Source organism: Haemorhous mexicanus, chromosome 3 (assembly GCF_027477595.1).
Source record: "Haemorhous mexicanus isolate bHaeMex1 chromosome 3, bHaeMex1.pri, whole genome shotgun sequence".
In the NCBI taxonomy this organism is placed as follows: Eukaryota; Metazoa; Chordata; class Aves; order Passeriformes; family Fringillidae; genus Haemorhous; species Haemorhous mexicanus.
Genome location: NC_082343.1, coordinates 58,354,565 through 58,376,481, shown reverse-complemented (window position 1 = coordinate 58,376,481; position 21,917 = coordinate 58,354,565). Strand labels below are relative to the sequence as shown.

Below are 21,917 nucleotides of genomic sequence, written 5' to 3'. Positions count from 1 at the left end.
TCACCCCATCCATCCAAAGCCCTGAACACAGAGGCCAATTTTTATTGCACAAGAAAGCAAAAATAGAATGAAAACAGAAAGGTTGTTAATACTATTACCCAAAATGAGACAGATTAAATTTAAATGGTGACTTGTGGATGGCTAAAGAATTTGTACAAGTGGGCAAATATACATGTTAAATTCCACTATCATTACCCAAATATAGTAAGGATTTTAAAAACATCTGTACATTAGTATGAGTGCAAAATGTACATGTGTTCTCATTTTTCAGTTCTGATGAAAGTAATCTGAATATAAAAGGTAGAAAACGACCAGTCCTATAGTGAGTACATGAACTTTCTATTGCTCTCATTTCCTCTTTCACAAAAATAGAGATTTTAATAGATTTTTAAAAATTACCTTTATATATTTGTGAGTCTATATATTTACACATAACATATATACAAAAAAAAATCCTAGACAGAGGCTTAAAAAATTCTAAGATAATAATAAGTTTATTATTAAAATTTAAAGCTAAATGTGGCCAATTAATAAAATCTATGACATAACAGAATACTAGAATCTAGATTTGACCAACCTAGTTAATGTAACTGAAAAGAAAAAGAAAAGAAGAAAACTAATTTGGGGTCCGGACAAACACAAACAATGCCTAGCATCAAACAAAATCAAAACAACCCCACAACAGATTGCTTAAATTGTCCTCATACCATAGGAAAAGCAGAAAGCTGTCTGGTAAAATAACCAAAGAGATAACAACACAAAGTCAATTTCCAAGAAAAATTTGACAGACATTTTTCTGTAAAACAAAAAAGAGAATGAAAAAACCCCAACTAAAATGTCTAGTATAAGGAGACAAAAACAAAACACTAGACCAAAGAAACAGGATGTGGTAGAAAAACTGTATTTAAACTACTGGTTGCATTTGGGGAGGAAGGCAGTTTGAGGAACCACAGGCTGTTCAGCCTCACCTTGCTCTCTGGAAAGATCATGGAGCACATCCTCCTGGATTCCATTTTCAATGGCAAAAAAGGACCAAGAGGCAACCTGGGTTAAATTCACTAACAGCCTTTTATAACAAAACTACTGTCTCTGTGGATCAGACTGACTTCAGCATGGTCTTTGACCCCATCTCCTACCAGACCCTCCTCCAGCAGCAGAGAGAGCTCAGGTTGGATAAATGGACTGTTTGGTGGGCTGAAAATGACCTGCTTCACCAGTCTCAATGCTAGTGAACAAAGGCTTGATGCCTGGCTGGCAGGGCCATGGGCAGAGTACTCCAGAGATTGCTGATATTTTAACCCAAATACCTTCAACATCTTAATGGCATGGGTCAAACATCTTAATGGCATGGATCAAACATCTTAATGGCATGGATCATGGCAGACAGCATTCCCTCAGTAAATCTGTGGACAACCCTAATGTAGGGAGAGTGGTTGGGACAAAAAATGGCAGACTGATTCCAGAGACTCTTTACTAAACTTGAGGTTGGAGACAGCAGAAACCTTGGAAGGCTGAAGAAATGCAACATCTGCACCTTAGGCTGACCAGCTGCGTATCTCAGTACAGGTCAGGAAGGAAACTGGTTGTGTATTTAACCTGGCAGCTTATCAGGCAAGCCACAGCACGGGCCTATATTAGGACTGTGAAAACCAGATTAAGTTTTTTCATTATCCTAATCTAGGTGGTGCTGATGAGGCCAAATCTACTCCATTTGACTGTGCTCTGACCCATCTCTCACTGAGCTGAGAAAGAAGGAAGTGGTCAGGTGTAGAACGACTAAGTTATTTAGAGATCTAGAGCACATGTCCTTCACAAAGAGGCTGTAGGAAATGTGGTTGCTTTAGACTGACAAACAGGAGGCTAAAGGCCAGTCTAACAAAGATCTACAGCTGTTTGCAGTAAAACTAAAAAGATGATAGAGGTAAATTCTACTCAGTAGTGCCACAGAATATGAAAAGGACAATGGTGACAAGCTGAAAGTTGATGTTATCGACTGGGCATTACAAAATATCTTTTATAGTAGGTCTTGGTGCAGGACTGCAACTGATCCCATGGTCAGCTGTGGGATCTCCTACTTCTGAGGTTTCCAAAGCTGTTGCTGATCCAGCCTGGGACAACTGTAATGCTTCATGTGGGAGGTTGGACTAGATGACTGTCAGAGATCCCTTCAACCCCTCTTTTCTGCCGAGAATGTCTAAAAAGCACCAACCTGAAAAAGTGTAATCCGGTCTGTAAGCCTGTCCTCCGTCTCTTCTACCAACCCTACAGTGGGGATGTTTCCTTCAACAGACTCCAGCTGTCTGGTGAGTTCTTGGTAATCTTCATCCAGATGCATCCAGGTCTACAAGCACAAATTATACAAGCATATGGTGAATCTGAGAATCCAGAAAAATTTATTACTTTTTTTTTTTTTTTAACCTGAAGTCCTACAGCTAGCTATGTGGTTGTGAAAGTATGGAAATAACAGTACAAATGTCCAGTGGACCTCTAAAAAGACACCATCCCTGTGCCAAGCTCAGTTTTTGGTGGGAACACATGGATAAAACTGTCACGCTCTCCTTAACCAGCTAAAGCTAAGCAGCTCTTTAGACTTAGAGGAACACAACTTGTTCCACTCGAAGGTCACAACTGCTAAACAGAAAAGACTGCACGTAGTCTATCAGTGCTTTGTGTGTATGACAAAATGGACTGATGCTCATCAAGTCTGCCCAAGCACAGGAAATCAGCATTATAGAATGTCCTGGTGGCTGATCAGAATGGAAGTATAGAAAAGGCCACAGAAATTCTCACCTCTAGAATGTATTCCAGCTCCACACCTCGTTTATGAGCCAGCTTTAACACAGCTGAAGCTCGTGTCATTATCTCTGAATGTGACTGAGTTTCCTTCAAGAGGGCAAGGCTACTCATCTTTCTAAAAAGTGTTTCTGTCAGGATCATGTGAGACTCCAACCCTTGAAAATATTCCTGAAAAATTCAGATGTGGGGGAGAGGGAGAATAAAAAAGAGAAAGTGCAATAATTACTCAATTCATTACCACTAAAAGAACATTTTAAGACATAAGCAGTACAATCAAGTAACTACATAGAATTAGGTAAACCTTTCACTGCACAACATTTCATGAAATCCAACATAACTTAAAGAGGACAATGGTCTATTCAAAGAAAGGAGTCAGTCATTCTTTCCACACAAATTCCATCCTGACCCTCATTCCATAAACAAAACCGGCTTAAATCAGATAAACACCCCCAAAAATTTCTGCCTAATGAAAATGGGGAAAATACTTGTCCTATTTGTGGGTGCTATTACCAAATGTAAATTTCTGTTGAAAATAAATGCAGTGGTGGATGAAATTGCTATGTAGCATGACAGGACAATACCAGGAACTTGTTATTAGAATAATGAAGAAAATGCAATCTATCTGGGTTCACCTTCAACAAAGCATTTCAAACTCAGTCTGTCAGAACAGTTCACTGGCTCCAATTCAAAATAAAGTCTGGCCCACTGTTCAGAAAATCCCCTGAACTTTTAGGAACAGAAGGTCAGCAATTTGCTCTTCATAGGTGTCCTGATTTCAGCTGGGGTAGAGTTAATTTTCCTCTTAGTAGCTGGTACAGCAAAGTGTTTTGACTTTACTATGGGAATAATATTGATGGCACACTGATGTTTTGTTTGTTGCTGAGGAGTGTTTACTCCAAGTAAAGTCTTCTCAGCTTCCCTTCTTCTGCCAGTGAGGAGGTGCATGAGGAGCCTGGAGGGATCATGGTCAGGACAACTGACCTGAACAGGCCAAAGGGATATTCCATACCACAGAGCATTATGTTCAGTATATAATCTTGGGGGAGCTGTCTGGAAGCTGCTGATTCTTCCTGGGGACAGGTTGGCTATTGGTCAGGAGATGGTGAACAACTGCACTGTACATCATTTACTTATTTCTCTTGTGTTTATTTCTCTTTTCCTTTCCATTACAATTATGTTGACTATTTCAATTTATTATTCTTATTAGTACTAGTAATATTACTATTAACCTCTCAATTCACAAGGCTTACCTTTTCTTTCTAATTCTCCTTCTCCCCAAGGAAGGAACACATAAGGAGGAAGCAGCTGTGTGGTTGTTAGTTTCCCACTAGGGCTAAACCATGACAACAAGCTTACAGTCATTACTAGTCCTGAAATATGTCCTGATTTCTTACCTTATGCTTTTCAAGCAGCGACTGAACCTCTTCCTTGGAAGAAACAATCATTTTCTGGTCCCCAGCCATTTTTTCTTGGCCTGTTTCTACCAGGTCAGCCAGGTCCTGCAAAGCCCGCTCATACTGCCTCTTCAGAGCCATATTCTGATTCAGATCACTCCGCCTGGATCCAATGATCAGCAGCAGCTCATCATACTTATCCTGGGGGGCAAAGGGCACCAATGGTGATTCTTATTTCACACCTTTCAGGTCTTCCTAGAAGCAACCTAACTGTCACTCCACTTTCTGTGAATACTAGCAAAATAACATTTATTTACAGATCAAAAAGAGTTTGCAGATATACTGACTTCACTGATAAATTAACTCACGATTTAAAGACAGAAAAAATAAGCAGGACCTGCAACTCTCTGAAGTATATGCATTTGGGGAAAAAATAGCAGAATTCCAAAGGCTTATGTAAGTAGCAAAGATTGGGCTTAACACATCAAAACCCAGTGGCTACTGTGCCATGCAGATGCTGTTTACATTTTACTTTTTATAATGCAGAGGATTGCATGCATTCCATCATGGCTACAGACCACAGGCTTTTCAAAGTCAGGTTTGCTTCCTTCTCCTTCCCCAGAATCTTACTGGTAGCAAGCAAGACACATACAACTTACTATAAAAAACAAAACAAGCCCATACTTTTGTTCTATACAAGATATTCCAACAATCAAAATATCTCTATGATCATCCAGTGCTATAACAAAGTGCCCACCCTCAGACTGCAGCTGGCTACAGAACTTTGTGAGAAGCAAAACTGTCAGAAAAAGCCAAAGAAAGGCTTTTCTAAAAACTGAAATGAAGGAGGGGGGGAACATAAAGGCACATAAACTGAGAGCAAAAAAAAAACCAAAAAAAACCCAAAAAAAACCTCCAAACAAATCAGGAGTAGGTGCTAAGACCAAAAGGATAAAGAACTGAGCAAAAGACACATTTCTTAGTGAGTTATTTCTTAGTCATTCATTTTTAGTTGATATCACTGTCTAGTTGGCTTAAATTTCTGGTCCAGTTTCAGCTGCTTTATTTTCTTCCAATTTATTATTATATCATTGTAAGTGGTAAAATTCATTAATAAACCTTGTCCTTGATATTTCTTCCAGCATTCTCCTGCACCAGCCAAACTGCTCGAAAAGGACTTTCAACAGGTTTGCAGAAGTTGTGGCTCAATTGCCCACATGTATTGCCATGAGAGATGCTCTAGCAAGAGCAGAACATTTCCAGTTTCAGGTCTCACTTCACTCTCTGCCCTCCTTTACCCCCTTCCTGCTTTGAATGACAGATGTGAGATACTACTAAACCACAGGTCATGAGACTCTGGTGAGAACAGGGATGAACCTTCAGCAGACAAATTTATGTTTACATGCTTAATGTCACTTGTGTGAAAAGGGAGTGGATGAGAGCTGACAGAAAACATGGTTTTGTAGATTTTTTTACAATTAATACTGCTAAAATTGGAGATGCTAGAAAATCTGAAGAGGGAAAACTGTAAAACTAGGTGAACCAGAGGGAACATAATCTTTTATACATACTGAAATGCCTTAAAATCCCATCTCCTAAACTGCTTGATGAACAATAAAAAGAAGCATTCCTTTGATATCACAGGTGAGAAAGGTGAATAGGACGGACAGGTCTAGGATGGAACTAATGAACCATACCTGGATCTTAGACAGCTCTTGTACAGAAGGTTGGTCAATTTGTAGCTTGTCTATACGCTTCTTTAGTTCATTGATTCCAGCGTCTAGTTCCTTTAAACCTTCTTCTGCCTGCAGTATGACCTGTATGTGAAAATTACATTGCTTAGTTTTAAGTTTCAATAACAGTAGTGTAGCTGGCCTATGATCAGATTTTTTTCTGCTTGCAGTACTAATCACACTTTCAATGTGCTGAAATTGTAAAGGATGCTATGAAGAAAATGTACTAATTAAAAGTGGGAAGAGTCCAGTGTTTTTCTTAAAGTTAAATAAGCATATCATTATTACTTTATAATAACAAGTTGTTTTAGTATCATATAAAATACTATGCTTAGTATTTTTTATACCAGACGTAGCTATGAATTTCCATGCTTTTAACTATACAGTAGAGGTTCAAAATAATTTTTTTTTAATGTAACAATGTTTTTTTTTTTTTTTTTTTTTTAATTAACAGTCATTCCTGTCATCTCGGAGCACCAAGCAAACAATCATCACAACAGAACCCACGTATGGATGCAAAGAGCTCTGTGTAGTTCACTTTCAAGACTGGGATGGGGCTAAAATTATTTGTACCTCCCCTTTTGCACTTGGAAAACTACAACTTAAGAACACAGATTGGTATCTGCAAGTGTCTGAAGGTGATGAGTTTTTCCAGTAGAAGCTACAAGCTTCCCTAGATGTCTGCTGCAGTAACACATGCAAATTATAACAAAGTTAAAAGTGTGAGGTAGATTCCTGTACTGAAAGTCCTTTGCTGAGGCCCTTTATGGAAGCTTCCTATCCAAATATTTTAAACTATGTATGTGAGGTAGAACTCCTGCCTTTCAGCAGCATGGAGTTTGCACAATACAGTCACTAAACTTCCACTTCATGCAACTTAAGTCACCGGGCTGATTAAGAGTTTTACTTCTACTTTCCTAACCACATATTGATCAAGCAGCAATGTTTTTAAATTTGAATGTTTTATCAGCCAAGGGAGATTTTCTGCAACAAATAATTTCACTTGCTTTTGCTAACACATTGTTTTCCTAGCTGGTAGTTAAATTAAAAATACTGGAAATATATAATATATTTTTGCCAATGTTTGGCATCACAAAAGCTAGAAAAGAAAGACACAGCGTGACCTCTCTTTTTCATACAGGAGTTGTAAACTCCTTCAAAATTTGAATGTCAGGTATATAAAGTCCAGTATTTCTGTTTAACTGAAGGTTAAGCCTCTTCCACTTAGCCACCTGCTGGAACCAGACATCACTAACAAGAAATATCTATAAGAAGTACACCTTAGGATACTACATTCATGTTTCTCACTGGCAAAACAGAAACAAGAAAACAGAATATACTTTTTCATACAAATAATTAATTATTCTTCAGGCCATTCCTGATAAAGAAATAATAATTACTGCCTTAAATTAAAACAAGTAACATTAAAGACATCACTATACACCAGTGAGAGCAGGAAAGTGCCTTTGATTCTTAATAAAGTTTAATAGTCAAACAACTTAGCAAAACTCTGGACTTTTTTTGTTTATTGAAGTTTTCTCTTTTCAATACTGCCCAGTATAAACATAACTAGGTACTAGGTCAGCTGGGGAGATGAGAGAAACACTTTTGCTAGGGTTTTTTCTTTTATTCTTTTTCTCCTTTTTTTTGTTTGTTTTTTGTTTTTGTTTTTGTTGTTGTTATGACTTTTTGTTTTATTTACTTTTAAATATGTGTAATACACTCTTGGATGTTTTCCTATACTTAATGTGAAAACGTATGCTCTCCCATTTAAAGAAACTGTTCTATAGAATCCATTTATAGTTTGGATAAAAAACTTTACCTCTTCCCCTCTCCCCAGGTGACAGAGATGTGGTCGTACCTGCATTTGTTCTGTTTCTGGTCTGTCAGCTGCCTCTGCTAATTTCTGTAGAACTAAGTACTTGTTATCAGCCACCGATGTAAACATGAGCTTCAGATCATTCTGCAGGAGACAAAGCCAACAAATTATAGCAAATTGCAGCACAAAACAACTGAAAAATATTCCATGCTTCAAAAAGTTTAAAGCATTAAATATTACATGGTAGCACTACAGCATAAAAACTATTTAAAAAGCATCATAATTAGCCAATGCAAAACATTTAATATTGCTCAAAATCCAGCTATGGAGACTGAGAGCCAAAGTAACTCATATTTAAAACATATCCCATGAATGCACTTCTACTTTTGCCTTCCAAATAAATGATTAATTACCAAGGGTTATTACCTCCATGTAAAAAAAAATAAATTCTTGTGCAGTTTATTCAACCACATATGATTGTAAACAAGCTTGGTTTTACTTTTTAAGGCAAGTTGTTTTAATTACAAACTTGAGCTAATTTAACATATAAATAAACAAGACCTCCACACATTACAGGGCTAACCACAAGCTGAAACTTCTAGAATATTTTATCAGAACAGACACATAAGTATTAGCTAACAATTTTGCTTAAATACAATCAATCATCTTTTTCTTGCACTCATCTCAAGAGAAAATTATCAGCACATTTTTCTGAGACTTTCATCATTACATGAGAGGTGTGTTAATAATTTAATATTTATTTTCACATTCAGTAATTATTTTAAATACTGAAAATGTCTAAGAATAATGCAATGAATTCTAATCAACCTTGGTGCCATCAGCAAAGGGAAGTCTTTCACTGAAAAATGGGAGATTGCAGAGGAAAGATGAAGTTTAAAAGGAAATCTAGTAGTAACAATTTATGAAAAGATGACCCTAATCTAAAGACAGAAGGAATATTTTTTTTTCTTTTTTTTTAATTTATGGGGTTTTAATTAAAAATAAACCCTACTGAAGGGCTTCATATATTAATGACAATCATAATGATAACAATAACAATAAGAGATAAGGTAGAGACCAAGTAAGATCTGAAAGCATTTCTCAACTCTGTTTGAAAAGTTTTCTGAAAGTGCACATTTCTCCACTTAGCACCATTTTTTCATACTTGCACAACACAGACTTCCTTATATGTAATGCCAGCAGGGGGAGACAGCAAGGAGAGATTATTACTTTACAGTAATTGCATGAGTTTTAGAAGCCTTCTAGTGGAGAGTTTAAATTTTGAGTAATTATTAGGTTATCAAGTTGTGCATAGCTTGAAAAGTTTGATTTTTCAATAAAAAACCTGTGACAACCTTGTTCTTTTGATTTGGTTCCAAAAATTCACAGCCTTTATATCTCCATTTGACATAGACCTCTGTTAATTTCATCACCTCATACCTTGAATGTGATGATTTGCTGGAGTCGTCCTTTCATCTGGTGGCATCTCTGATTTACCACTGACTCCAGTAAGGTCAGTCTTCTCAAGAGACAATCCAAAGTGTCTTCTATAATAATCCTCTTATCACTACTGTCAGGAAATATCTGAGCAAACAAATTCTTGTTCTTATCCACTTCTTCTGTTATGTCTTTGATTTCTTTGGCAAGAGACTAATTTTGTAGAAAAACAGAAGCGACAATCAGACATTCTGGAAAGCAGGCAAACATTGCCTTAACCATAGTCAATTTTGCAATGATGCAGTGAATTTTTTTACATTGCTGGTATACACACACACTAGAAAAAGATGGAAGCTACAGTAACCTCTGATAGTAAAAAAATTCCACGCTCCAAGGAAAAACAAGTACTGGAACAAAATAATGTAAAGCCATAGAAACATCTGGGTCGGATTAAGAGTCATCTACTCCAACTCTCCTGAAGTAAATATGGACATCTTCAAGTAAATCAGGATGCTCAGGGCCCTCTCAAGCCTGAATTTGAATGCTTCCAGGGATGGAACATCCATCCTCTCTGGGCAACTTGCTCCAGCATTTCCACACTCTCATTTTAAAAAATTTCTTCCTTGTATCTTGTCTGAATCTATCCTCTTCAGCTGAAAACAGTTGCTCCTTTGTCCTATTGCCTCTCTCCTCCTGCCCCACCAGTCAATTCTTTCCACCTCCCTCATCCCTAATTAATGTTGATGAACCTGTGCTGTTTCTATATCCCAGAGTATCTCTCCCTCTTTTTCACTTAGTTTCAATTTCGATAATGTGGTGTTTGCTAATACTTAGATTTTAAACAGAAAAAAGAGTCTACAATCTACGCTTTCTGCAACATGGTCAGCTGCAGAATGATGCAGCTACATTATGTCAGCAACATGTCACTTATCCAGGATTCTAACACTTTTGTTCTAAGCACTACATAAAATGCACACTTATTGGCAATTAAAAGAAACTCCTGCTCGTGGATTCCTCACCTCTTGCTTGCAGAGGTAGGTTTCTGTTTCTTCTTCTGGCAACAGAGCTGTAGCAACAAAGACTTGCTCTTCCACCCCATCCAGCCACACGGACGTGGCAGTGACACCATCATAGAGCTTCTGTTCCAGATGCAGGGTCTCCTCCACCCGTCCAGCCTGGGCAAAAGGAACCACAAAAGTCCAGCACAGAAGTACAAGACAGTCTTCCTAACTTTAATTTAACTTTAATTTAATATTTGGGAAAGGCCTGGATTTCTAGGTCATAGCTGGAGGAGTTTTCACTGTTAATGTGGCTTTGCTGTAGGAGAGGTGTAAAGACAGCTGAAAATTACCTCAGATGAGACATCTTCAAAGGCCTGATTCAATTCAACCAGCACTGGTGACACCAAGGATTTATCTTCGTCCTGTGTCTCCTCCTTATACAAAGGCATTCCAGGTATTAGTCTGTTTGGTCTGCTATAAAGCTGCTGAGAGAGAAGCACTAATTAGAATGCATCTACCATATTTAGGGCACAAAATTCAGCTGTACAGATTCCCTGCTGACTGAGGCCATCACCTGCTAACGCTCATGGTCCTCCCACAAATGCTCCATGTCATGGATATCTTGCATAAATATTACTCAACAGGAGGTTTGCTAGAAATGCAGGACGAATGCTTGTAGCCAGAATTAAAAATTACTAGTTTTTACCAAAAATATTATCAATTACTCTTTAATTAATACAAGGTGTTTAGAACTTTGGAAGTTGATTAATGAAGTGTTATACAAAGAAGAGTGGATTTGGGTCTATTAACAATAAAATGGAAGATGTATGTTAATATAGACTTTGGTTTGTTTGTCCCCAGTTTAACTGATTAATCCCCATTTCATTCAGTAGAAATACTGCTCTTGAAATTCCTCACCCACTAAGATCAAGAATTGAATGTAACCAATAAAATCAAACTGAAAATAAGTTTTCCTCTAAGCTCTTGCCAGAGTGCTGATCAATTCCAGAGTGATGATTTGCTACAGAATTATCCTGAGTTAGATAAGTAGATAAACATTTCTGTCTGAGATCTTTCTTTCTTTCTAGTTCATTAACCTGATGGTAGCACAATTCAAATCACTTTGAACATGAGCTGTGCTGCTGCTAATGTGCAACAGTTTTTAAAGGTGTCACAAAAATAAATTGCTCCATATCTCACACCTTAACCACAGCACCTTAATGGATCTACATATTGTACCTCTTGTTGTAACAACTACTTACAAAGAGAAAATGGAAAGAGAAATTTTAAAAAGCTACCAGCTGTTCTTTTTCCAAAGCTTTCTGGAGCAGTCTCTGCTTGGTACTGAATTCCTGGTTTAGGCTTTCCCATTTCCTCTTCATCTGTTCTTCAGATGATGGCTTCTCACCCTCTAAGACTAATTCCTCAGAGAGTACATCAGGTTTCTCACTGAATATGAAGAAGCATAAAGGTTTAATAAATGCAAAAGTTATAACAATATAAAGTTATAATTTTCCATTAGGAAATTCTAAATTTAAATTAAGTGCTAGTTTTTAAAGCTGACTTGTTAATTTTAGCTTTGTTTTTCTGAAAATAAGACAAAGGCTGGTTTTAACAGCAAGAAGTTCTTATCTGATGAAATAAAATGTACTTTCAAAAAGACTGTTTGAAGCTGCAAGTACCCAAAATAAGTACAAAAATCCCCAAACCAGACTGAATATATACTACATTGAAATGCAACCTATAAAGAGGTTTTAGTTCAAGGCATGAATTAAAAAAAATGTTTTATCTGAGTCCTTCCTCACCTCCTTTCTCAACACAGTTTAATGAAGGACAAGCATATGAGTTTAGCTTTGGTAAACAGTTATTCACAGTCAGAATTTTCTGTTTGGTGGTTTGTTTGTGGTTTTTTTTTGGGGGGGGAGTTACAGTAACTGATCCACTGCTTGTCTAATGAGTCTTGCTAGTCTTTAATTTTAGCGTGACTCCTGCCAATAAGAATAAAGGGCATTTCTAAATGCTGAAGGTGATCTATTATCACAAAACAATTTGTGTAACTGCATTATCAGATCCTGAATTATAAACCAGGACTACAGCAGCCTCAGTGCTGTATAAAAATGATGAAACAAAAACTGGAGGACTACGAGCTGAAGAGGGATGTAAGCACAGGGATGATAAAGTACAGCCATAGAAATTTACTTTCTGGAACACATGAAAGCACACCTTATGGAGAGCCCTTCAGTAGAGCTTTGCTGTGTTAGGATCTCTCCTCCACGGCACGCTACTGACCGAAGCAGATTCTTCTGCTCTTCTAGCTCCTGCTCCAGCTCCTAGCACAGCAAGTTACACAAAACAGAACAAATCTCAAACAGACTGGTTTTGCCTTGGAAGGATATGTCTACCTTGTTTAACCGTCATGCCAAGTTAGCTGAGCTACTTCTGAAATGGCTTGCTTGAACACCAAAAGTAGTCCAAAATCTCCAGCCAGGGACACAGAATAATGTGGTACATAGAACAGGATTGCTGAACTAATTGACTGATACAATGCAGTTTCTGGAACCTATCCTAGCGAGAATATCTTCAAATCATTCAACACAATATATAATGTAGTTATATGTATCTTTGCTTGTATGAAGACAAAGTTATTATTTTGAGTATTATCATCTTAGAGTAACTTAAAAGGTTGATTCAATTTCATTTTGCTAATGATCAAATTTTATTCTACTGATTATGTGAACTGACCATGGTCATCCAGGAAGTCTAGCCTGCCTGTTACAGATATAAGACAGGGAACTCAGATGCATCATTACCAAAGCAGTGAGTATGAAACAGGGTAAAAATTAATATTTCAGTGGGAATATTAACAAGAGTGACTCAGCTAAAGCATTAAGTGCAATCTCAAGTGGGAGTATAAGAAAGACAGAACACCAACTTTCTGCTGCTGCAGGGTACTCTGCTGCTGCTGTGAGCGAGTAGTTCTTGCTTGTGCCAGCCATTCTTGAACACTGGGGCTTTGTGAGGAAACGAAGTCCAGATCACTCTCCTCCTTTTCTTGTAAAGATCCCTGCTTTAAAAAAGAGACATTAAGATTCAAAAAAATCTCCTACATTGTTAGAGAGCAGGCAGGTTTAACTCATCTACACAAAACCTCTCAAGTTGCTGGCCCATGTAAATTCTGAAGTAAGCAATGACTTTAGATTTCTGACTTTTACTGGTTTTTGGTTACTAGCAAGAAAAGCACCCATAAAAATGTAAAAATAAATATGCACTTAGTAGAATCAGAGACCTTGGACTGATGTGTTTCTAAAGACTGTTCTGCTTCTAAAAACCAGCCTTCATCTGCAAAGGAGGGTGCAGCTTTACCTGGCAATGCAGGGATTCAGTGGTTTGTTTCTGCCAGGTTTTTTATCTAATTAAAGCAAATTTTTTTATCTAATTGAAAAGGAGAAAATTCTGGTTGTCATTCTGGTCAATATTTATTTATCAGTAAGTACATAACTCTATGTTTGGCAGAAACACACTGGGTAAACAGCAGATGACATGATATGAACAGCAGAGAAAGTAAGAGAGATCAATCCACAGAATGTTAGAACAGCACAGCAAAAGCAACAGTTCCTTCCATTCATATTTCTACCATGTTTTTCCAACAGGAGTGATTTGACAGGATTTCTGTGTAAGCAGTGCAAAAAAGAACAAATGCCTCAGCAGCTCAAAAAAATATTTTATCAACTTCTTGGCTTCCAAAGTCCATGTTGGCTGAAATTTTATGTAATTTTAGCAGCCAATGTATTCAAATTTTAATATGCTTGGCCTTATGTTAAAGACAGATGTGTAGGTCTGGCTACATAGATGTACACATCTCTCTGGACTTATTTAATATTACTTGCAGTCATATGATGACTGGAGAGCTTGCACCTTTTTGGTTTTTTGAAAGCTTCAAGATCTAAAGCTGGGGCTTATACCTCTCCAATTTTGTCCATATATTACATTTTTGTAGGATGCCTATTATGCCCACAGTTCAGCTTTTATTTTAAATAGATTAAGACTGGAAAATGGTTCAGCAACAAGCTCTCCAGACCACAGACACTGCTTTCCAGGTGACATTTCTCAAATCAGACAGGGACCAGCATGGCAGAAGGTGGGTGCGGAGATCGTACTTGCCTCACCTGGTGCTCCTTATGCTAACAACTGAGATGGACCTCTGCCACCAGGGACCCTGGCACCAGCCACTGAAACAGCAGAGTTTTGCTGAGTAGTAGAAGGTGAGGTGTAAGATTTTAATTTTGGGGGATGTTGAGTGTACTGAAGTTGAAAGGACTGATTAGTGTTATAATAGAGGATATAAACTGTTAAGAGGTGGAAAGCAAACCAGAAGTACCTGGTGCTGGAATGAACCATTAGCCCGTGCTTTATGAAACAACTTTGTTTTACTGAGGCTCCAGTTTGCAGGCATACTCTGATGTAGGAACAAGTTTCTAGATAAACTGATGTAGTCGAGTGTGAACAATGTTATTACAGAGTGTCAGATTGGCCAAAGAAAATAGTATGTGAGAAGTAAAGAAGATCTGGAATTATAGCTTTTGTATTATAAGTTAGGAAACAGACAATCTTTCTGTAAATTGGGGGGGGGGGGTGGATGGGGCAGAATCTGCTTAATTTTATATACTATAGGGACGACAGTTATTCAACTTGTAAATTTCTTTAGAGAAAAGTAACTAGTTCTTCTTTGCATTTGAGTGGGCTGGTTTATTTCAGCTATGTTTTGGGTCTCTTTCTCTGGGAAGAGGACTGAGAAGATACAGTTTTGGAATTATACTGAGACATATAATTAAATAATCTCATGGTTCTTGCAATAGCAAGGACTGTAAAAGGGATTGTGGTATTTGTTGATGCAATGAGGTCTTTCAAATATGCTACTGTGCATACTTTTTAGATCCAAAGTATTTGTGAACCAGATTTTATCACTGTCAAATTACAGAATGTAAGTTTGGAAAAAACCTTACATTTGCGTTTACAGTTGCATTTTCATTTGAAGCCTATCTGAAAGAACTAAACAGCCAGGGAAATACAAGCTTGAACCTGTTCTTCCCAGCTACTGTCCAGTCTAGCACAGAAATAAATGGAAAATCCCTGAAGAGGATTGTGATGAAATTGATCTTTCAAAGGATTTCAGAATTATACAAACTTATATGAGGTACACTTTTTCTTGTGAAACTGGAGTCATTCCTCCCCTACACACCATTTGCAATAAAAAGTAAAGAAACACTCTCTGTTTTGTTGAGTTTTTTTTTAGTGCAGAATCTGTTCTACTTCTTTGGTTTTTAAGGAGTCTGTGTTTCGTTGCCCCTAAGCCAGAGAATAAACAATAACAGACACAATATTTTGTGTGTTTCAAAGTGCTACCTTTGGAAATAGTATAGTCTGGAACACTCCTGTTCCAGCATGTTTCTGATTAGTTTCACTACTTTATTTTATGAATAAAGAAGTTGGCCTCCAAGTCACTTTTTCTGTATCACTAGTTACGTTCATTAACTAAAATCAGAAGAAAACAGAAATTGTTTCAAGGAAGTCAGAGAATCACACACTGACTCCTAAAGAGCCCTGTGCACAGGGATAACAGATAGGCCAAAACAAGCTTTAAGGAAAATACAGCTCAGTTTTTATCATACTCTTCCAGGGCTACTTGGGAGGCTCCTTCTTTAGGAAGGAGGCTGGCCTATTACGAGGTTATCAAAACATCTGGAGACTTGTAAAAATCTGAGTTTTTAACATGCATGAACAACAGTGCTGTTAGCTTGTAATGTTTCTCAAGGTTAATACTGGCACTAGATAGAATTTGGGGCATCTGATGCTCTTGGCCTCAGCCCTCAGTGTTTGGAAAATGACATTATTGAACTTCTCATCTGAAAAAAATTGCTCAATGAAGATTAGAAGATGTTATACTGCCTGTGTCTATTTTCTTATGCGATCTGTAAATAAAGTGGAAGAAAGACTTGAAATTCATGAAGGAACTTGAGTCTTGCATTCAAGCATCATCTTAAATGATTCATATTCTACATCTGGAAATTATTTTATTGTTATTTTAGATTTTAGAAGATCATCCAAAAATCTGTTTTAAGAAGTAAACTAAAATGCATCACTGCATTTTAAAATACTTTAAAATATTTTAAAATGTAACAGAAAACTCTGTGATGTCTTTTCACTTCACAGGTAATATATGAAAACAAAGTATTATGTGCCCACATGGTGTTGATAACTTTTCATTTGCCGAGTCATGAAGTTTAATAAGCAAGAATAATATTAAAGTTACTTCATCTTAGAGGCAATAGGAACAAATACCTGTGGGGGGTGTCCTTTCTTTTTTATTTCTCTATTTTTCTGAAATTATGTGAAGTTAAAGCTATGCAGCTGCTTTGGACTAAAAATAGTTCTTAGAACATCAAGTGACTTTTCAAGCTAATGTCTCAGTAGACTTTAATCTGCATTACAAGCCAGAAATCTTTGAAGCTTATCATGTTTAATTTGCACAGCAAAGCCAAGAAAAGAAGTAAAAGAAAAGGGGGGGGAGAAAGTCACAGCAGGGCAAGCAAATTCAAAACCAGTCAGTCACATTACATGGTTGGGTTTCTTGTATGTATTCGGTTCTCCACATGCTAGTTTGACCTAAAGAATGACCAAAAGCAACTGCTAAATACAATGAATTAGTGGCAATGAGCAGACCAGAGCTGCTAGGAATAGAAACCTAGGGCAAGACTGAGGTTAAATAATTTTTTGCTTATATAATATTGTATTTGGTATAATGATGCCACCTAGTATTAGCCATAATTAAAAATGCTCCCTTATGTTATCTGTTCATTGTGTTGTGCACACCATGAAAAAGCAAATATTTAGGATCATTCTTTGGCTGGGGAGAGTAATCCTGCCCCAGATCATACACAATCTAACAGACTGGAAACAGGAATAGAGTATATCCAGACCAAGCTAACCATCTATTTTATTACTGTCCTTTCAGTGAAGATACTGAGGTTAGGATAGCTTTACCATAAAGCTATGTTAACTTGAAAATTATCAACCAAAGCACTTATTTATTTTGAAGCTATAATTCCATTTACTAACTAAAGATGAATAACTCAAACTGAATCAGTGCAACACTTTCACTCTTTTTTCCCAATTGCATAAAGTTGCTAGGAAATCCCCAAACCCCTGCCCACCATGAGAACAGCTGGAAGGAGCCACTCACCCGAATGTTGATCTGTTTGTCGTGGAGCACCCTCTGCAGCTCCAGAAGGCTGCCCTTCAGTGTCCTGAGCTTCACAGCCAGCTGCTCTGCCTCGTCCTTGGTGTGAGCCTTCCCTTCCATAAGCAAGTTCTCATTGTGCACAGACAGCTCTGACAAGGCTACCACCTTCTGTTCTATTTCAACCAGCATGTTCTGAAGCAGCAAAAACAAAGATCCAAATTCATACATTTTCCAGCACTTGTGATGTTTTTAGGCAAGACGACCTGTGGCCTACCTCACCCGTGTCCAAACTAAGAGAAAGTCAGATTAGCATTGCTTTGCCTTCCAGTCCCATCCAGAGTTCTTTAGAATATGCTTGCAAATGTTTGTATTTGCCATTTCAGTTTGCAGCCCTTTTCAAAATAGGAAATTAAGAAGTTACTTGAAACAAATAATTTGTTGTAGAGGAGATGCTCTTTATTTGCATATTAAAGGTAAAGGCTAAGAAGCGAGACTGACATCCACTGATGACAAGAAATGAAGCACGCAGCCAGAGGTACTTCTTTCCTCTTCCTTCATTTACATGTAGTCAAGTGCTTCCTGCCTCCTCCTATGTGTTGCTCCGGCTGTGTTGATGAGCTTCTCTTGTCACTATTTGCTCTTTCTGATTGGTGCATGACGGACTTAAGGATTTCTGTATAATCCTCTTTAGTCTAAAGAGAGACTTAAAGTGACAAATCTCTGGCATGTTTATTCTCAAAAGCTACTTCCCTGACATTCCATTAACCATTCATGTATTAGAGACATTGTGGATATTTTGATCTCCCAGATTCAATGCTCAAACAAGCCTTGCTCAAAAACCTAGCCTGACATCAAATGCTTTTGTTTCCATAGCAACTGTCAAGTATGAATTTAGAAATATTTCTCTTGAAGGAATATGTGCAAATTAAGATCACCAGAGTTTCTAAAAACTGGAAAAAATATATAAAACTTACTGCATTAAAGTTTTGAGGAGCAGCAAAAGAAAAGCAGTACTAACTCTTCCACAAAGTTAACTTTTCTTTTTGAGTTTCCTACGGACTGTATTAAAAAAAATACAGCTTTGTTAGAGTTCATATGGTTTATCTACATACAACAAAGGGCTCTCAAGGACTGAAAGGACTCTTGAGGCTAAGCAGACTGAAAATTCCAATGATGAAGTATTGTCAGTGAAAATTCTTCAGACTTGCAAGAAACTTAACTCTCATTTAGCCTAAAATAATTAAGATCATAATTCTTTAATAAGAAAAGTGTTCTTTTGTCCACCTGTCTATTGTCTCTTTTGTAATTTTAATTATAATGATAATATAATTCTTAACTATTGTTTAAAAATAGAAAACTCCCAATAATTTGAGAACCTGGATGTTATAAATGATATGTGTCTTGTTAATAAAAGTATTTGCAAAATTTCTTATTGCAGCAACATGTCTTCCCTCAGTTGTTTTGGTATTCTGAGTTGATTAATCTTCAAGCCATAAAACCAGAAAATACTGATAATTATCCTTTATTTTTGCATGTATGTAAGGATTGTTCCTGAAGAAAACACAGGACTATCCCAGTCATCACTGCTAGTGCCAGTATGTTCTTCAGCTGAAAAAGGACTTGTAGGAAGGTATACTGCAGGTGTTTTCATACCTGTCAGGTGAGCTGTTCAACAATTTCAGCTTGAGGGGAGCAAAAACAGTAATTGAAGCAAATACAATGCCTTTAAAGCCGAACATAACTACATCTGAAAGATGTGGAACTTCAAATCTTCCTGCAGTCAGGACATTTTGTTTCCCTACTGCTTAGTTCACATGGGCTTTCTAAAGTGCTGTTTTCAATCTCGAATGAGAAATTAGGAACAGGCTATATTTTGTTTCACAAACCTTTGAGGAAGCTTACTGAGCATAAAGAAGATGCTAAAGAGCTCAGAAACATCTCCACAAATACGCTGGCTCATTCAACTCAATAATTGTCTTAATATTTTACCTGACAGTCTACCAGCTGTGCTTCCATGTCCATAGGTTCTTCTGCAGGAAGCAGAGTGGTGTCCAGCGTTGCTCGGGTACTGAGTAGCCAGTGGTCAAGCTCATCAGCTTCACAACGGTACCTCTGGAGAGCCTGCTCCTGCCGCTGCTCTTCGAGCTGCTCATTCAGTTTTTCCTAGAGGTACAAATTATACTTTAATTTTTAGGAGAAATAAACCATAAAAGTCACTTCTAAAAAGTTGTTCCTCTCTATTCTGCACAACTCCTATGCAGGATTTCTAAGACATACTATGACCTATCTTTTACAAAGTATTATTTCCTTCAATTGATGAGTATGTTTTTCTGATGACTGGAATTCTGTTTCAGTTCAGCCACTTTATCTCTACTTTCTCTAGCAGAACTCTGCTGTTTCAGCTTTCTAAAGGTGAGGTCTTTTCGGCCTCCTTTTGCTGCTCTCCTATGTGTTTCCCCACACATTGATTTGGTTTGCTCAATTAGTACAGCACTGTTTGCTTAGGGAGAAAGATGCACATGAAGAGAAGGAATACACAGAGCTGAGAATGCGTTACAGGGAAAGGAAAGCAACTTTGTCTTTTTTGGCAGGAGGCTGTTAGTCAGCTTTACTGTCTCTCAAAGGTGGCACAAGAGGGGTACTTCAAGGACCAAACAAAGTATGGGTGGGGCCTTGGTACAGTCACATGGGTAAAAAGAAGCCTGAAGAGCTGTCTACCTTCTCTGGCCTCTCAGAGGATCCCTGAGCCATGGGGAGTGGAAGGACATAAAGCTTCAATGGCTGCTGATATCACAGCAACACAGATGCCCTGGGTCCATCCATCAGCTCATCCATCCATTGGAAAGACAGGGAATGATCAGCAAGTCTTGCTCACCCTTTAATTGTCCCATATGAATCTGAAAACTGGCTGAACTGCTGTGGCCAGGAGACAGTGATCAGTGGCACAAAGTCTAGTGAGTGGACAGTAATGAGCCTCAACAAATTTGCTAATGACACAAAATGGAAGGAGTGGCTGATAGGCAGAGGGCTATTCTGCCATCTAGATGGACCCTGAAAGGCTATAAAAATGCTGACAGGAAGAAAGCAAAGTGGGAAGCCCTGTACCTGCAGGGGAACAACCCCCTGCACCAAGTATAGGCTGGAGGCTAAGCAGATGGGAAGCAGCCTGGCAGAAGAGAAGAAGGGGTGTCCTGGCGGACTCCAGACTGAACAGGACCCAACAATGTTCAAAAGAAAGGTAGTGGTGTCTGGAGCTGCTTTAGGAGTGGTCTCACCAGGATGAGGGAGATGATCCTGCCCCTCTACTTAACACTGGTGAGTCTACACCTGGAGTACTGTGTCTAGTTCTGGGCTCCCCAGTACAAGAGAGACACTGAGTTCTGGAGAGAATAGAGGGGATTTCGTGGATAAGAAAACAAATAGGATGGTCAGAGGATACTTAGTTGTATCAGATAATGTGAAACCTAAGCATGGTGGAAATATTATGGAAAAAGGGGAAAAGATTGTATTCAGTCTGGCTGGGATGGAGTTAACTTCATTGCAGCCTGTACAGTGCTCTGCAGCTGTGGCTAAATCTGTGCTGATAACACAGCAATGTTATGGCTACTGCTGTGCACAGCATAAAGGCTTTCTATCTGCCCCTCACAAAGGCCAATAGGCTGGGGGTGGGCAAAAGACTGGGAGAGGAGACAGCCAGGACAGTGAATCTGAGCTGACCAAAGGGATATTACACACCAGATGAGATCATGCTCATCAATAAAAGCCCAGGCAAAGAGAGGGAGAGGCATTGTGGTTATGGTGTTTGTCTTCCCAAGAAACACATGCTGAACTTTCCAGGAAAGTAGCTAAACATCTGCCTGCTGATTGGGTAGGAGTGAATAAGTTTCTCATTCCCTGCTTGCATGCACAGCTTTTCCTTACCCTGTGTTTAAGCTGTCATTATCTTTATCCATGAATCTTTTTGTCTGCCTTCTATTTTTAACCCATCTCAGGAGAGAGGAGTGAGGGTGGATGTTTGGCTGCTAGCAGGGTGAACCTACAACATTTTGTAAGGAAATTCAGACTCAAATGTTCAGGGCAACTTCATCACATAGAGAAGTGCTTGCACAGCTTTTCTGCATGCTCAATTTCAATTAAAAAAATTAAAAATTGCTTTTAGAACAATTTAAAGAATAATGATAGTTGTTAGATCTCTTAAACAATCCAGACCTGAACAGTTCTCAAATGCTAGTTACTTGAATTAGGACCAGAGAAAGAACAATACTACCAGTCCACACCCTCACCAGCAAAATATTTTCATCACCTCTTTTATCTTCATTTCTACATTTACTTCCCTGGGGTGTTCTGGAAGATTTTATCTGTGAAGTCAGAGCTCGGAAGTACACAGGTTAAATTACTGAATGTTGTCCATATATCATATATATTTCCTAGCCAGGGTTATTAAGGAATACTTGTGGTATAGTGTCAAAGTATCCTAACCACAGTTAAGAGTAATAT

The 21,917-nt window shown here is 38.0% G+C and overlaps 1 protein-coding gene across 1 annotated transcript in view; it reads right to left on the bottom strand.

Annotated features, from left to right (window-relative positions):
• The window catches only part of SYNE1 (spectrin repeat containing nuclear envelope protein 1), a 290,126-nt gene that overhangs the window by 64,524 nt on the left and 203,685 nt on the right, over positions 1-21,917 (bottom strand). The window contains exons 95-107 of the mRNA XM_059841964.1: positions 19,410-19,583; positions 17,421-17,612; positions 13,113-13,247; positions 12,404-12,510; positions 11,479-11,629; positions 10,531-10,665; positions 10,199-10,354; positions 9,183-9,392; positions 7,785-7,886; positions 5,888-6,007; positions 4,191-4,391; positions 2,791-2,964; positions 2,210-2,341 (exon numbers count right to left, since the gene is read on the bottom strand). Coding sequence (XP_059697947.1) covers positions 2,210-2,341; positions 2,791-2,964; positions 4,191-4,391; positions 5,888-6,007; positions 7,785-7,886; positions 9,183-9,392; positions 10,199-10,354; positions 10,531-10,665; positions 11,479-11,629; positions 12,404-12,510; positions 13,113-13,247; positions 17,421-17,612; positions 19,410-19,583 — 1,989 coding nt within the window. The remainder of the gene's footprint in view (positions 1-2,209; positions 2,342-2,790; positions 2,965-4,190; positions 4,392-5,887; positions 6,008-7,784; positions 7,887-9,182; positions 9,393-10,198; positions 10,355-10,530; positions 10,666-11,478; positions 11,630-12,403; positions 12,511-13,112; positions 13,248-17,420; positions 17,613-19,409; positions 19,584-21,917) is intronic.